Source organism: Saccostrea echinata, unplaced genomic scaffold, assembly GCF_033153115.1.
Source record: "Saccostrea echinata isolate AGI-Se365-2 ecotype Australia unplaced genomic scaffold, CSIRO_AGI_Sech_v1 ptg000018l, whole genome shotgun sequence".
In the NCBI taxonomy this organism is placed as follows: domain Eukaryota; kingdom Metazoa; phylum Mollusca; class Bivalvia; order Ostreida; family Ostreidae; genus Saccostrea; species Saccostrea echinata.
The window spans coordinates 3,677,577-3,693,464 of NW_026889767.1; the positions used below are offsets into that span (position 1 = coordinate 3,677,577).

Below are 15,888 nucleotides of genomic sequence, written 5' to 3' on the forward strand. Positions count from 1 at the left end.
AGGTCAAAATTGAAGCCCTTCATTGGTATATGGTGACGTCTCTATATGAGTGAAAAATTCTCGAATGGGACGTAAAAAACATACAATCAACAATCAATCGAATTGCCTTTTAAATTGCCTACTTCTTACATGTATTTACGTAGTAATACCCCAATATCGACGCTAGAATATGCTTTAAGTACTATCAACTTTTAAAATTTTACTGATAAATAGGTTAATGTTAAGGGCCTTTACAGTCTAAATCAAACAATTCGAAAATTCTTGGGTCATTATAACGACCTTGTTAGCAAGTACATTTAGTAATTTCAGAATCATGTTATCTTTAACAAATTTACAAAAAATTATGAAGGTCATAACTTTTGTCAAATGATAGTACATGTATACATCACATGGAGCCAGTTCAAGTTGTTGACAAGATAAAGATATCTAATAGAATTTTGTTTTTCATTAAACCCTTTCCGTTGTGGTTCTTGGGGTTTCTTGAAATATTTACTTGCAGTTTATTATAAAACTGCTTGCATCCTTGGTATTGTTTGCCATATGCATTGGACAGTTTGCTATCTTATGCACTGGATAGTTAATTATTGCTTATTCTTTCGGTTTTAATGAAATGAAATATGGAGATAACAAATAGTAATCAAACTCAAAGTCCACCGAGACAATACAAATTGGGAGCAGAGCAAACATGGATTTCTAAAAAGATCAGAAGTGCAATGGAGGAGTAAGCATCCCTTGTCGACCGGCAACACCCTCGGTATGCTCCTTGTCTACGGATTTATCCGTTTGACCGACAAAAAAATCCGTAGACAATTCAGTGTGTCAAACTCTCTGGCATCCTTTATTTCAAGTTAATTGGAATATATCGAGTTGACATGTGAATGGAAGTAATTATCTTAATTCAAAATACGTCGTCGACATACACTGTATTTAAATGTCTAAGTGTTTCTTTCTTGTCATGCAAGTTTTTGGATAAATTCTGCTTCAAAGGAAAGTAAAATATGTCTGATCATAACGGGGCGCAAATGGTACCCATGGATATTCCGAAAGATTGTTGGATTGATTGATTGATTATTATTGCTTAACGCCGAGTCGGCAATATTTCAGCCATATTTCGGCGAGAGATTGTTGGAAGACTTGATCTCAAAAAAACTACATAGATATTGTCAATCAGAATCTCAAGCATCTTTTTAATATTAACTTTGGAGTGCATGTGAGTACAATCAGAATGTTTCTAAACAAAATAATTTTGCAGTGGCCCAGTAACAAGGTAAGCAGCTGTCTCTTATGTCAAAAAAGCCTGGACTTTGATTAATTGTAGGGAATTGCTATATAAAGTGTTGAAATGTCGCACGTTTTGATATTATTACCGGGTAATTTTGGTACAACTTTATGATTTCAAATGAATTAAATGTCTCTAAAACATAATTAATTCTTCTTTTTCAAATTATTAGACACATCTACTATGTGTTCGAAAATTCCAAGTTTGTTCACTGTTAAAATCCTTGTAATAAAAAAAAAACATAGAAATTTTTCTCTCTCTCTTTCTCTCCCCCTTTTTTTCTCTCTCTCTCGAATATACAAGGGATGAATTTAAAACAAATTCTTTAGAACAATAACTTGTCAAATTACTATGGATGTATTTCCTTATAGTGTATATGGTCCTAATCAATTGGTGTTTTCAATTTATCATGAGACAGATCATTTTCTTCAAAAGACTTAATTAATTTTACATATCATCGCTGTATCCTTAATTTACCTAAGGTACATGTAAGCATTTAATCCCTCGCCTCTTGATTTATAATTCATAATCTTTTTACCTCCCTCGGGGGAGGGGGGAGACGTCGAAAAATGACCCCAATCATTATTTTGCGTGGTTCATTATTTGTCTTTACATCGTCAACCATCTTTTCAAGAAATAATTTCACGTGTACATTTGTTGTCCATTTATTTAAGAATCAGAAATCGAGTGCTGTTTGCTGTTTATTCAATTTCACTTTAGGAACTTTTTCAGCAAAAAAATTGTGACGATCCGGCTCTGGGTTCATTTAGTAACAGGTTTTATTTTAAGGTGGATAATGAAAGCCGAGGTTAGTGGTGCCGCCAACATATATAAGAGATAATCCGAGGTAAGATTGTCATTCTGCGTTTGGCTGTGGAAGAAGCAAGTGCGGTGATTCTAATAAATAAGAAGTATCATTGTTTATACAACTGTGCAGTGTTGAATTCTTTTTACTAGCTCCGTATACAGTAGTATTTTCTCCGTATATTTATTCGATCGGTGTTTTATTTTACCTGGCTACAACCTGTGGCACACAAAGGGATACAGTCGTCTATTGGCACGGCATAGGACAGATCCCTGAGTCACATACCCGGGACAAAACCCAGTCATATAGAGATTGAAATTTGATTTATGTTTATTTTTAAGAGAGATATAACTCTTTATATAAGTATTTATATATATTGACTCTTTTTATACGAAATCGAATTTTGACGATCTGGGAAAAAATATGCAAGATCAAAGGTACATTTATGATAATACAGAAATAATTGAAACTGATTTTTTAACACACAAAATCATTGTTTTTATTTATTTTCTTTCCATTTTCACTTTACAATGATATTTTTAAAGATAAGTTTCTACGTGTTTTACATGCATTTTCAAATCGCATATGTGTCAATGATTGATTATTTTTTCCTCATTCGAGTATTCGCCATTTATGTATAGGCCTCAGACGTTTTACTTGAAATTTTTAAATGGTTGACGTTTAGTATGACCTTCAAACCACTAACGGTGAGAGTTTTTTTTTATTATTATTATTTTATCTTATAATGTAACAATGGGTATTAAATTTTATATCTTTTTAATGTCTGAAATTGGACAATGTCAAGCTTTTTAAAATCGAACTGTTTTTCAAAATGAAAGGTCATTTAATGGGAATGACAAGAATTTCAGCTAAATTTCTACTTGCTTGATTTCCGCAAAAAGCATGCTTAAATCGATAATGCATGTTTTTCTTGTGGGTCTGCTTCCCCGGGCCTTAAAAAGGCAGGGGTTCTCGGTGTTGAAATCAGTTTTATCTTTAGATATTAAACGCACATGTTATGCCACGTCTAAATGAAGCACAGCGCAACAATGCTATTGGTCCATTAGTAGCAGGCAAATCCCAGACAGCTGTTGCAAGGGTCTTGAATGTATCCCAAAGTACCATATCTCCCATTTGGGATAAGTATCGACAACATGGGTAGCCTCATCACCTTCCAAGGTCAGGCCGACCAAGGGTAACAACTGCTGCTCAGGCCCGCTACATCAGGTCACAATACCTGCATGAAACATTCAAAACGGCAACATTCAGCGATTCCTGGAAGGCGTAGGATCTCCGATCAAAAGAGTCAGAAACCGATTACGAGATGCTGGCATCCGAGCAAGACATCCTGTAAGATCTGTTGTTTTGAATCTGTAACATCGTCAAAATAGGCTTCAATGATCTAGAGCGCATAGAATATAGCCCCAGCAGAGCTGAGCTGGAAAACAATTTGTTTCAGAGACGAAACAATATTTTTGTTGCACGGTGCAGATGGTCGGGCAAGGTTCTACAGACAACGACATGAAAATTATGTCGCTCACTGCATCCAGGAATTGACTGATTTGGAGGTGGAAGTATAATGATGTGGGCTGCAATATCCCACACCAGAAGAAAAAATATGTCCGTAAACGGAAAATTGACGGCTCAGCGGTACTGTAATTCAATTTTGCAAACACGAAATGTTCCTATAATGCAGAAAAATGGCAGACTTCTCCACCATGACAACGGCAGACTGCATAGAGCTCGACTAACCATAGCTTTCTTACGCACAAACATCTCATTTCTTCCTTGGCCATCTAAATCTCCAGATTTCAACCCAATAGAACATCCTTAGGATGAATTAGACAGACGTGTAAGACAACGGTAACCTGCACCTCAATCACTGCAACAACTTGTGCAAGCGCTATAGGCAGAGCGGACTAACATTCCGCAACAAGTGATCCGAAACCTGACTTCATCAATGGGGAGTCGCTGTCAGGTCGCTATTTATTCTAATGGTGGGCATACAAGATATTAAACAGTTGTGACCTTGAACTCCTGATGTGCAGTAAACTCTTTAGAAAATGAACATTTAAACGTTTATGTGACATTAAATCAATTTGTTTATATAAAATATCTTTTAATTGTTCACTGGTGTCTGCTTTATTATCTGCCAAATTATTTATTACGCAGCACAGTTAAGGCTACAAAAAGGGGGGCGGGGCCTTAATTGTACAGGAAATATTAACTGTGCCATCATACAAAACCATCAATTCTTAAAAATACTACAAAATGAACTTATTTGCTATTTTAAACTATTGGAGACCATCAAACTACATCAAAACTTACTATAACATGCTGTTTTGTCTTTAGTTAGATCCCACATAGCAAGGTATACAAGTCACTGATCGCGATGCACTTGTCGATGTGACGTCATTTCCTAAAACTTGACGCAGTTTGTATGCAGTTAGAGGCGGATCAAGTAATATTTGTACAACGAAAAATGTATTCTATGATTAAATAAAAAAATATTTGAAGATATTCAAGAGGCCATTAACTTGGATGCAATGTCCTCTTTATGATTTTTTAAGATATATTCCGTACATTTCCTATATAATTGATACTGCCGTATATTTGTAAGAGAGTACATCGGAGGGTAATGTAAGGGTCATAATAAATCGATCTAGTGCAAGGGCATACACTCAATGGATCACAGTAAGCTTTTACACATAAACTCTAAAAGTATTAAGGTATTTGAAAAGTGCTGCGATCCTGGTGAAATCTTGAAGATGAATTAATTATATCTATATTTAATGTCGTTGACCAGCAAAAAATACAGCATGCGGTCATACAAATATGATTTTAACAATGAAATAGCAGAATCTATAGAGGATCGCAGCACTTTTCAGAAACTACAATGCGTGTTGAAAATATGTATACTCTAAATTTAAAATTTTAACTTGAATATGCCCTTGCACTAGTGAAATTTATAGGTGACCACAATACTGCAAGTAAATGTACAATATATTACGCGACTGCCGCATCACTTGACAAATCTGAATATAAAATCTTATCGTCCTCAACATTTAGTTATTAACCATAATTACATTTATCCGATATAAATAAAGTACTGAAAGGAATCGCAATCCTAATTAAGAATATGTTTTTAATCACAAAAATTGCCGATATTTCCATTGCGCACCTTAACTGTACTGCGTGTGCATTTCTTTTTTTAAGACTATATAAATACATGCACACACGCACAAGAAACATAAAAGACATAGAATAGCCCAAAATCTTGAGAACAGTAGGCAACTTATTTTAAGTTTTGGTAGGAAAGTAGAGTCCTTTCTTCAAAATCGGCATATTTTAAAATTGCTGATTATTATATTTAAAAAAAAAAATTAAATCAATTCAATATTTAATGTAGACGCTTATTCGTTGTAAAAATGGAACAAAAAGTAATGGTATACTTGTATCAGTCCTTATTTATGAACAAATATGTCTACTGATGATTTTCGGTGCATCGATATGGCACTATAAGAAGTGATACAATATTTTTTCACTGGTTAATTTCCTTTTTTTACGTAAACACAATGTTCTTCAATGTAAGACATATTTTTTTCACCCCAAACCTCGAGGCTAAATTGGCCAAACCGCATGATATCAAATTTTACTGTATCGTATGCATTTTTCACACATCTGTATACATTGGATAATCTACAAAAGTAAACAAGCAGTTTCTGTTTGTCACATATTTCGAGAAAAAAAAATCTTGAAAGGGGAAAAAAAATACCGCCATCAAGCTGTTTTTAATCTACCGCTAAGTGATTCTTCTTCTGAAAGTAGCCGTATAGATTATTAACAGAACAAGTATACTGGAATATATGGTGGCATATTTCTGCCCCTTGTGTGCAAGTTATTTTTCTATCAAATATGTCGACATGCAAGATAAATATGTTGACATGCAAGATAGTTATGTCAACATGCAACATAAATATGTTGACATGCAAGAAAATTGTAATCAAATAAAAATTATAAAAAATCTTCAAAAATCTCAAATATTGCCCACATGTGACATCCAACATGCTAGATGCTACTTATTAATGTCAACATGCACTTTATTTATGTTAACATGAGAGATAAATATGTCTACATGCAACTTATTTATGTCTACATGCAATTTATTTATGTCGACATGCATCTTGGTTATGTTGACATGCGAGATAAATATGTTGACATGCAACATATTTATGTCGACATGCAACTTATTTATGTTTACATGCATTTTTCAGATACAGTTCTGCTATGACCTTAATCTTAGACCTTAAAACATAGTTCAAGGTCACCGCACACCCTTTAAAAGAGACCTCAGACGAACAGATGGACGGACGGACACACTAATTACTATAGGTAGCCCGCAGAGAAGGGCCCTTAAAACGTTTTATAATCTACGGTCACGTTCTGAATCGCCAGGACATTTTATCTAAGGAAATCCAATTTATGCTTTGTTGTCCACCTCATATTATAGAAAATAATTTAAACTGCAACATTTGCTTAAATAAATTTTTGATCATTAAAATCAACTTCAATTTTGCCGACAGAAAAATAAAACAGAACCGTGCCTCATTGCACGTGTCTTGGGTAGTAACGAATCTGCACGCTCGCACAAATGTTCAAATTGTGTATCACATAACTTCTTTTGCATTCAAATTTAATCATTTAATTCAAAATCTTATCATTTTGAAAAATTGATCATATTCTAAAAAGTATATATCCAAAATGAAATCACAAATCGATCATATTCACTGTAAACTTTTTTGGGATTCATGAATCTTAAGACATTTACATCGATTTGTGATTTCATTTTTTGGATATTTACTTTTTTAAAATCATATATATATATATATATATATATATATATATATATATATATATATATATATATATATATATATATATATATATATATATATATATATATATATATATATATATATATCCGCTACTCAACATAACTAAGTTGCATGTCAACATATCTATCTCGCATGTCAACATAACTAAGTTACATGTTGACATAAACAAATTGCATGTTGACATAACTAAGTTGCATGTTGACATAAATAAGTAGCATGTTAACATACGTAAGTTGCATGTTGACATAAGTAACTTACATGCCAACATTTTTATTTCGCATGTCAATATGAATATCTTGCATGTCGACATAAATAAGTAGCATCTAGCATATTGGAAGTCACATGTGGGCAATTTTTGAGATATCTTAAAGATTTTTTATAATTCTTATTTGATTGCAATTTTCTTGCATGTCAACATAGTTATGTTGCATGTTGGCATAACTATCTTGCATGTCAACATATTTATCTTGCATGTCGACATATTTGATAGAAAAATAACTTGCACACAAGGGGCAGAAATATGCCACCATAGGAATACATAATAAAGATTTTTTTTTCTCTTTTAAAGTAAGAGTTCAACCAGGATATAAATACAGTAAACAGAAATGCGATGAAAGTATACAATTATGTTAATAAACTTTTTATGATATATCCTTAAAAAATATGTTTTCTTAACAATCTCTTAAATTTTTATTTTATTTCAGAATGTGATGACGGTACATTTGGGTACTACTGTAGGGGAACTTGCAGTGGACATTGTGCAAGGAAAGTGCCATGCAACAAAGCTAACGGTACTTGCCCTGGAGGATGCGCAGATGGCTGGCAAAATGTCGACTGCAATGAAAGTAGATATGAAACGTGTATTTTTATTAAAAGTTGATTTCAGTAAGGATTTGAGAAACGGACCTATCAATTTACAATTTTTGGTCTGTATTTTCTCTATAATTATTGATACACTAGCTTCGAAGTGTAACACTGTCAGATTTTTTGTTTTTTGTTTTGAAAATTGGCATGTCTAAAACTTTTCAAAATCTTATGTGCTGCAAGAATAGAGTGTAAACAATATTTAAAAAGTATCCCTTTTGTGACAAACAAAAAAAAAAGACTATTGAAAGAAGAAAGATATCTATTCTGTGTTAGTGAAAGCATGAACTAGCAACAGCTTATGATGAGTTAAAATATGAATTGGGGAAAAAAAAAAGAAAAGCTTTAAAAAAAAAAACTTCACTGAAACCAGTAACCAAGTTGTAGAGAAAGAATAGGATGACTACATTTAAAGTTTCATTTCATGCAAGCTTTATTTAACTTTGTTATGCTTAAGAAATACACATCTTTTGTTTTGTATAAGCTTACCAAAAGATTGTTTGTCCTCCTCTCAAGTCTAAAAAATTGTAAAGGATGTTATATGTTATCCATTTGAGTATATTTCATTTTTCCAACTCCTTTAACAGTTCAAAAATTATCCAAAAGAAAAAAAATTTAAGTCCCGATGTGTACTAAACATAGGCACAATGGAAATAACTATAGAGTGGGAAAGTAGATCAGGTGCACGACTCATTAATACGAATGTTTTATATCCGAGCATTTAAAACTAAGTCTATCAAACGATAGTTAACAATTTCTAAGAAGAAATGCAATATATTGCAGTAGAATAATAAAGATACCAGAGAATATGATAAAATAGATGTAAATATAACTGAGGTACTGTATAATGAACCGCAGGGCATTTAAAAATATTAAGACAGTAAAAAAAACCGGTTTTTTTTCCAATAAAAACATCTACAAGTGGTATAAAAATTGTGTGTTTATTCATATGAATGTATAAAAGTAGTTAGATGAAAAAAAACATATTTCACGAGTGGGACACTATTTTTTGAAATGTTTAAATTATGCGAAGCACGAGTTAAAACATCAAATAACCATTTGCAAAACATTTAAATTTCTGTTTATAATATATATTATTTTTGTCCCCGCTTTCACTGAAAGTGGGGGATGTTAATTTGGGTCTGTCTGTCGGTCCGTCCGTCTGTCTAGCTTTCTGTCTGTCTGTATTTCTCTCTGTGTGTAACACTTTCGTTTCCGAGCGATATCTCGAGATCTCTTTAAGCTTTTGCAATTAAATTTAATATCAAAACCCCTTTTAACCTAAAGAAGACCCCTATCGATTTTGCGGTCAAAAGGTTAAAGATCAAGGTCATAATTTTATGAATTCAGTCTGTGTGTAAAACTTTCTTTCCTGGGCAATATCTCGAGCTTTTGCAAAGAAGTTTCATATCATAACTCCCTATGGCATACAGAAGACTTCTGTTGATTTTGAGGTAAAAATATGAAAGGTCAAGGTCATTAATTTAAACATTTTGTCTGTGTGTAACACTGTCGTTTACAGACAATATATCAAGAGGCTTCTGAGCTTTTGCAATGACATTTTATACCACAACTCCCTTCCATTTCCTCCACCCTCTTTTTTGTCAATAAGCGGTTGACATAAATTCTCTGAATTAGCTTGTATATACACGTATTTAATTTTCATTTTGCCTTTTATTTTTGTAATGTAAAGTTGAAGTCAGTGACGTCCTGGTTGTTGGGTTGAATATTGTAAACATTGAATTTTACAAATTGGGAAATTTAAGGCTGTTTCAAGATGTTGGTTTACTTACTTTTGATATCTTACAACTATTAATAGTTTTACCATACTCTTTGCGAAGGGAAGGGAAATTGAGTGTTTTGTCGCACTTATGATATTTTACAATGTGAAAAATATCACTCTTCATATTCTAAACTGTAAAAGATATTACTCTTGAATACCTTATAAGCTATGAATAAATTTCAGTACTAAAACGCAGAAAATGCAATAACTTTTGAAATATACACTGTATATGAATATAACTATATACCAGTAATTTTCGTTACAGAATGTAATATAGGGTTTCATGGCAAAGACTGCCAGGAAAAGTGTGGTCACTGTAGAGGTGCTGAGACCTGTCATCACATCAACGGATCCTGTCCCGTGTCATGTAAACCTGGATATCAGGGAGAAAATTGCAAAAGAGGTTTGAAATGTTTAGACATTTTAGTAATGAATAGTGAAACTAGTAACTAGAAGATCATTGCCATGGCAACAAGAAGGCCGTCTGACCTGCCTTCCTCACCACAGAGTTTATTCTGCACAAATTACACAACAAACATTGCCGTAGGGCAGTCGCTGTAACTCCAGAGTTCCAAAATATATAATTAAATATAAATTAGATATTTTATACTGTAGCTCACTAAATTTTTGCCACACCTTATTTTCGAGAGATAGTCATTGACTTTTTATTGGCGAGACAGAATATTTACGAATTGTGGTTATTGCTCTATATAATCTTTAGGAATACTAATGTACACGAGAATGATTTTTTTACGAGCACACTGTCTCGTGTAATTACGTGAAAATGAAGTTTTCGCGAATACAAAGTGATTCACAGTTGTATTTCACAGATCTGAAATAAATATGTGATCAATTATTCTGATAACTATGAGAGTAAACCCAATTGTTTATACAAATTGTGAAAATAACGCTCAATGCTTACTTAAAAAATGTACTAGACATCACATTAAAGTTTACGAAACTTATATTAAGATGTGATAAGAAGTAAACGTATATCCAGTGGAGTATATTGAAGGACGTGGGCACTCCAAAATACAAGTATTTGTTGATCAATTGAAAGATACATACATGTATTTAGAAAAAGGCCGATGAAAAGAGGTGAATAATACGTAAAGCACCAATTTGCACAAAGATTTGGATCCGTGCCCAATTTCATGCAAGCAGTTATGCGTGGCGTGTACAAACGGTCTCGTAAAATATTTTTAGAGCGTTAAATACTTTATAACAAATGTTTTGGTTGGTCTACTTACTTTTGATATCTTACAAAAATAAATATTTTTATCATACTCTTTGCGAAGAGAAGGGAACTTGAGATTTTCATCGCAATTATGATACTTTACAAAGTGAAAATTCTCACTCTTGATATTCTAAACTGTGTAAAGAATTACTCTGAAATACCTCTTTTAAGCGATGAATTAATTTTAGTATTAATGCTCGGAAAATGCAATAATTTATTCTTTAATATACAATGTATGTGTATATAACTATATACAGATAATTTTCGTTACAGAATGTAATATGGGGTTTTATGGCAAAAATTGCCAGGAAAAGTGTGGTCACTGTAGGGGTACTGAGACCTGTCATCACATCAAGGGATCCTGTCCCGGATTATGTGAACCTGGATATCAGGGAGAAAATTGCAAAAGAGGTTTGAAATGTTTAGACATTTTAGCAGTGAATAATGAAACTAGTAACTAGAAGATCATTGCCATGGCAACAAGAGGGCCGTCTGACCTGCCTTCCTCACCACAAAGTTTATTCTGCACTCATTACACAACATACATTGCCGCAGCGCAGTGGCTGTTACACGAGAGTTCCGAAATATATAATTAAATATAAATTAGATATTTTATACTGTAGCTCACTAAATTTTTGCCACACCTTATTTTCGAGAGATAGTCATTGACTTTTTATTGGCGAGACAGAATATTTACGAATTGTGGTTATTGCTCTATATAATCTTTAGGAATACTAATGTACACGAGAATGATTTTTTTACGAGCACACTGTCTCGTGTAATTACGTGAAAATGAAGTTTTCGCGAATACAAAGTGATTCACAGTTGTATTTCACAGATCTGAAATAAATATGTGATCAATTATTCTGATAACTATGAGAGTAAACCCAATTGTTTATACAAATTGTGAAAATAACGCTCAATGCTTACTTTAAAAAAATGTACTAGACATCACATTAAAGTTTACGAAACTTATATTAAGATGAGATAAGAAGTAAACGTATATCCAATGAAGTATATTGAAGGACGTGGGCACTCCAAAATACAAGTATTTGTTGATCAATCGAAAAAATACATATTTATAAAAAGGCCGATGAAAAGAGGTGAATAATACGTAAAGCACCAATTTGCACAAAGATTTGGATCCGTGCCCAATTTCATACAAGCAGTTATGCGTGGCGTGTACAAACGGTCTCGTAAAATATTTTTAGAGTGTTAAATACTTTATAACAAATGTTTTGGTTGGTCTACTTACTTTTGATATCTTACAAAAATAAATATTTTTATCATACTCTTTGCGAAGAGAAGGGAACTTGAGATTTTTATCGCAATTATGATACTTTACAAAGTGAAAATTCTCACTCTTGATATTCTAAACTGTGTAAAGAATTACTCTGAAATACCTCTTTTAAGCGATGAATTAATTTCAGTATTAATGCTCGGAAAATGCAATAATTTATTGTTTAATATACAATGTATGTGTATATAACTATATACAGATAATTTTCGTTACAGAATGTAATATGGGGTTTTATGGTAAAAATTGCCAGGAAAAGTGTGCTCACTGTAGGGGTGCTGAGACCTGTCATCACATCAAGGGATCCTGTCCCGGATTATGTGAACCTGGATATCAGGGAGAAAATTGCAAAAGAGGTTTGAAATGTTTAGACATTTTAGTAGTGAATAATGAGACTAGTTACTAGAAGATCATTGCCATGGCAACAAGAGGGCTGTCCGACCTGCCTTCTTCAACATAGAGTTTATTCTGCACACATTACATAACATACATTGCCGCAGCGCAGTCACTGTAACTCGAGAGTTCCGAAACAATTAACTAAAAATAAATTAGATAATTTATAGTACTTCACAAATCTGAAATAAACATGTGACCAAATACGAGGAGTGTTCCAAAAATTATACCATTTCACCTTCTTTGCCTGAAAATCTTGTGAATATCTTACTGAAACCACATTGACACGTTAGATTGATCATTGAACCGTTGCGCAAGAAAATTTCATGTTCACAATTTCACTGACTTAGCTAGAGCGTAAATTGCTTTATAGCTATTCACTATACTCAAAATGAGTGGGAAAAAAAGTAAACAATGCACTTGTAATTAGGTCCTATATAAACGATTGGTCCTTACTTGGCATTAAACCCGTGAGACCTGTAATATCTATGGGACTGGTCAAATGTGGCATAGGTCTGTTTATAGGTGGGTTGCTAAATTTAAATAAAAGAGGTTACGAACACCTCAAAAATGCTGCTCGCCTAGGTCGCCCAACAACAGTCATAACCAATAATAACCCCGCGTAAAAATCCACCAAATCTTACAGAAAAACGCAATATATAGCGTGAGGCAATTGGCTCGGATGACAAACTTGTCGTTAACACGTGTTCATGGTATTTAAAAAAAAAAAAATCTACAGCTTAGAAAGATAAACGCTTGTTGGACACCTCATTTGCTTAGCTATGAACAAAAGAGAGTCCTCATTGAAAATGCAAAGAAATTATTAGAATTGCATCCAAAATATACCCAAAAGACTTTTGATAATTTAGTTACTGGTGATGAGACCTGGGTAAACTATTTCGAGCCAAATAGTAAGAGTTCTAACAGAATCTGGACATCAAAGTATGCAGAACGTCCTAGTATTGCTAAAAGATTACGAACCGTGAGGAAAGTTTTATACGTTATTTTCTTTGACAATAAAGGCCCTGTAATGCAAAGTCCTCTGACAAAGGACAAAACAGTCACAGGTAACTTCTATAAAAATGTTGCTATTTAAAAACTGAAGAAATATTAAGAAAGTTGTCGTCCCAAAACGGGTATGAAGTATCTCCGACTTTTGCACGACAATGCGCCTGCACACAAAGCACGCAATGTGACCGAGCATTTGGAGGCGAAAAAGGATACTGTCCTACCCCCCCCCCCCCCCCCGTTTTCTCCAGATGTAGCCTCATGTGACTTATTTTTGTTCCCCTAACTTACATTCACCTATCTGAAAAAAGATACATCTCACGAAAGGCCCTTGAGTCTGCAATTTATCAGTATATGATGGGTGTCCCTATTGAGGAGTATGAAAAATGTTTCCAGAAGTAGATTGATTCTTTAAAAAGTGTATCCAGGCCGAGGGTGAGTACTTTGAAGGACAGGGACGAATATAATGGTCAAAGAATAATAAATTTGGGTGAAAACAGACAAGTATCATGATTTTGGAACATCCCTTGTATTCTGATAATAATGAGAGATAAACCAAATTGTCCATATAAATTGTGAAAATAACGCTCAGTGCTTACTTTAAAAAAATGTACTAGACATCAAATTAAAGATTATAGAACTTAAATTAAGATGAGATAAGAAGTAAACGTTTATCCAAGGGGGTATATTAAAGGACGTGGGTATTCCGTCTGAAGTTGAGGAATCTTGATCTCCTATGGGTCTTCTCAGACGGAAGCTTAAGTCATTCTACCTCTACCCAACTCTTGCATTTTCGCATCTGTATATTTTCAATAAGTTTGAAATATTTCATGATAGAGTTGAAATTTAAATTGAGCTTGAATTTAATGTAAAAACATGTCTACCAAAATTGAATATAACAAAATGTTAAGCAAAAAAGTTATGACAAGTCTGCACACTATTCAAACAGCCCTCACATATTGAAAAAATTATTGCTGGAATTGTTCTGCTAAAAGTAGAACTAGATTCATCTATTGATTTGTTTATAACATGCAAATTAGATGACTGATGAAAACAAATTTACAGATATTTAGCAAAGAGTAAAAAGAACACGTTTAACATGTATTTTTTTAGCCTGCAATCCCGGATGGTATGGCAGAGGATGTCGGGACCGTTGCAGTCACTGTGGCGGTAATGAGACTTGTCATCATGTCAACGGATCCTGTCTTGGATTATGTCAGCCTGGGTATCAGCAAGAGAAATGCAACGAGCGTATGCAAATTCAATTTAACTATTTGTACTTTAGAGAATTTTAAAAATAAATCATGAAAAAAATATGGTATTTGACACTGATGTGCAATATTATCTCCGTTGAACAAAACACGGACTAAAAATTGAATGTATCTTCTCCAAAATAAATCTTAAAATACATTTAAGAAACGAAGGATAACTTTGTTCTCATTGCAATTATCATCCTTAATTGTATATGCATTACTTAAATTATTCAGATGATAATTGCATTGCAATCAATAGTTTGACATTTGAGATATCTTGAAGTTGTGCAAACATTATAATCTTTCTTTTCTTTTATTTCTCAGCCTGCAATGCTGGTTGGTATGGAAGAGAATGTAAGGAACGATGTGGGTACTGTAGAGGTAACAAACCGTGTCATCACGTGACCGGATCCTGTTTAGGATTATGTGAACCTGGATACTCTGAAGAAAAATGTGTGTTTTCACAACACCTCGCAAATCAGGGGAAAATAATTAAATTGATAAGCGAATTAGTTGCTTATAAAAGACGCAAAGCTGAACTGAGAGAAAATGGCACGTCTCCAACTGATTTCAAATAAGAGACAAATTCTTCGAAACGGAAACCCTTGACTTATACTTATTCACATGGAAAGGATTAACCATCTACTGTAAACCAACTAGTATTTGTGACATACTTTATTTGCGATTTTTCAGTTTTGTATCCATCCGCGACTGCTAAATTTTGCGGTCGAGGAAACATTCTACATAGTCCATAGGTGTATAATTGGTTCCTGAGATATCCGCAAGAAGTAGGTTGCAAAACTCGCGGATATTTCTCGCTCGCGAATAAAAAGTGGTTTACATTATGTATTTTTTGTAATTATATATCGCTGTGCATGGTAATATCAAAGAATGTCTGACATTCAAAATATTGTTTGCTGTAATCAAAAGCCCTAGGATACATGTATAATCATTTTTTAGAGTAATCAGATCAATTCGCTTATTCAAACATACATATAATGAGTAATGTTTTTTTCAGTGACTTTTTCTCTTATGGTTACCCAAGGCATGTTGTTGCATTCTTTCGAATTCGTC

General features: G+C 33.4%; 2 protein-coding genes across 2 annotated transcripts in view; both read left to right on the forward strand.

The window, feature by feature from the left end:
- LOC133189385 (multiple epidermal growth factor-like domains protein 10) overlaps positions 1 to 15,659 on the forward strand; it is a 112,506-nt gene extending 96,847 nt beyond the window's left edge. The window contains exons 8-11 of the mRNA XM_061324766.1: positions 11,137 to 11,274; positions 12,379 to 12,516; positions 14,675 to 14,812; positions 15,139 to 15,659. Of these exons, the coding sequence (XP_061180750.1) occupies positions 11,137 to 11,274; positions 12,379 to 12,516; positions 14,675 to 14,812; positions 15,139 to 15,392 (668 nt within the window). The 3' untranslated portion in view covers positions 15,393 to 15,659. The remainder of the gene's footprint in view (positions 1 to 11,136; positions 11,275 to 12,378; positions 12,517 to 14,674; positions 14,813 to 15,138) is intronic.
- LOC133189382 (uncharacterized) overlaps positions 1 to 15,888 on the forward strand; it is a 433,972-nt gene that overhangs the window by 7,289 nt on the left and 410,795 nt on the right. The gene's annotated exons all lie outside the window — the stretch shown is intronic.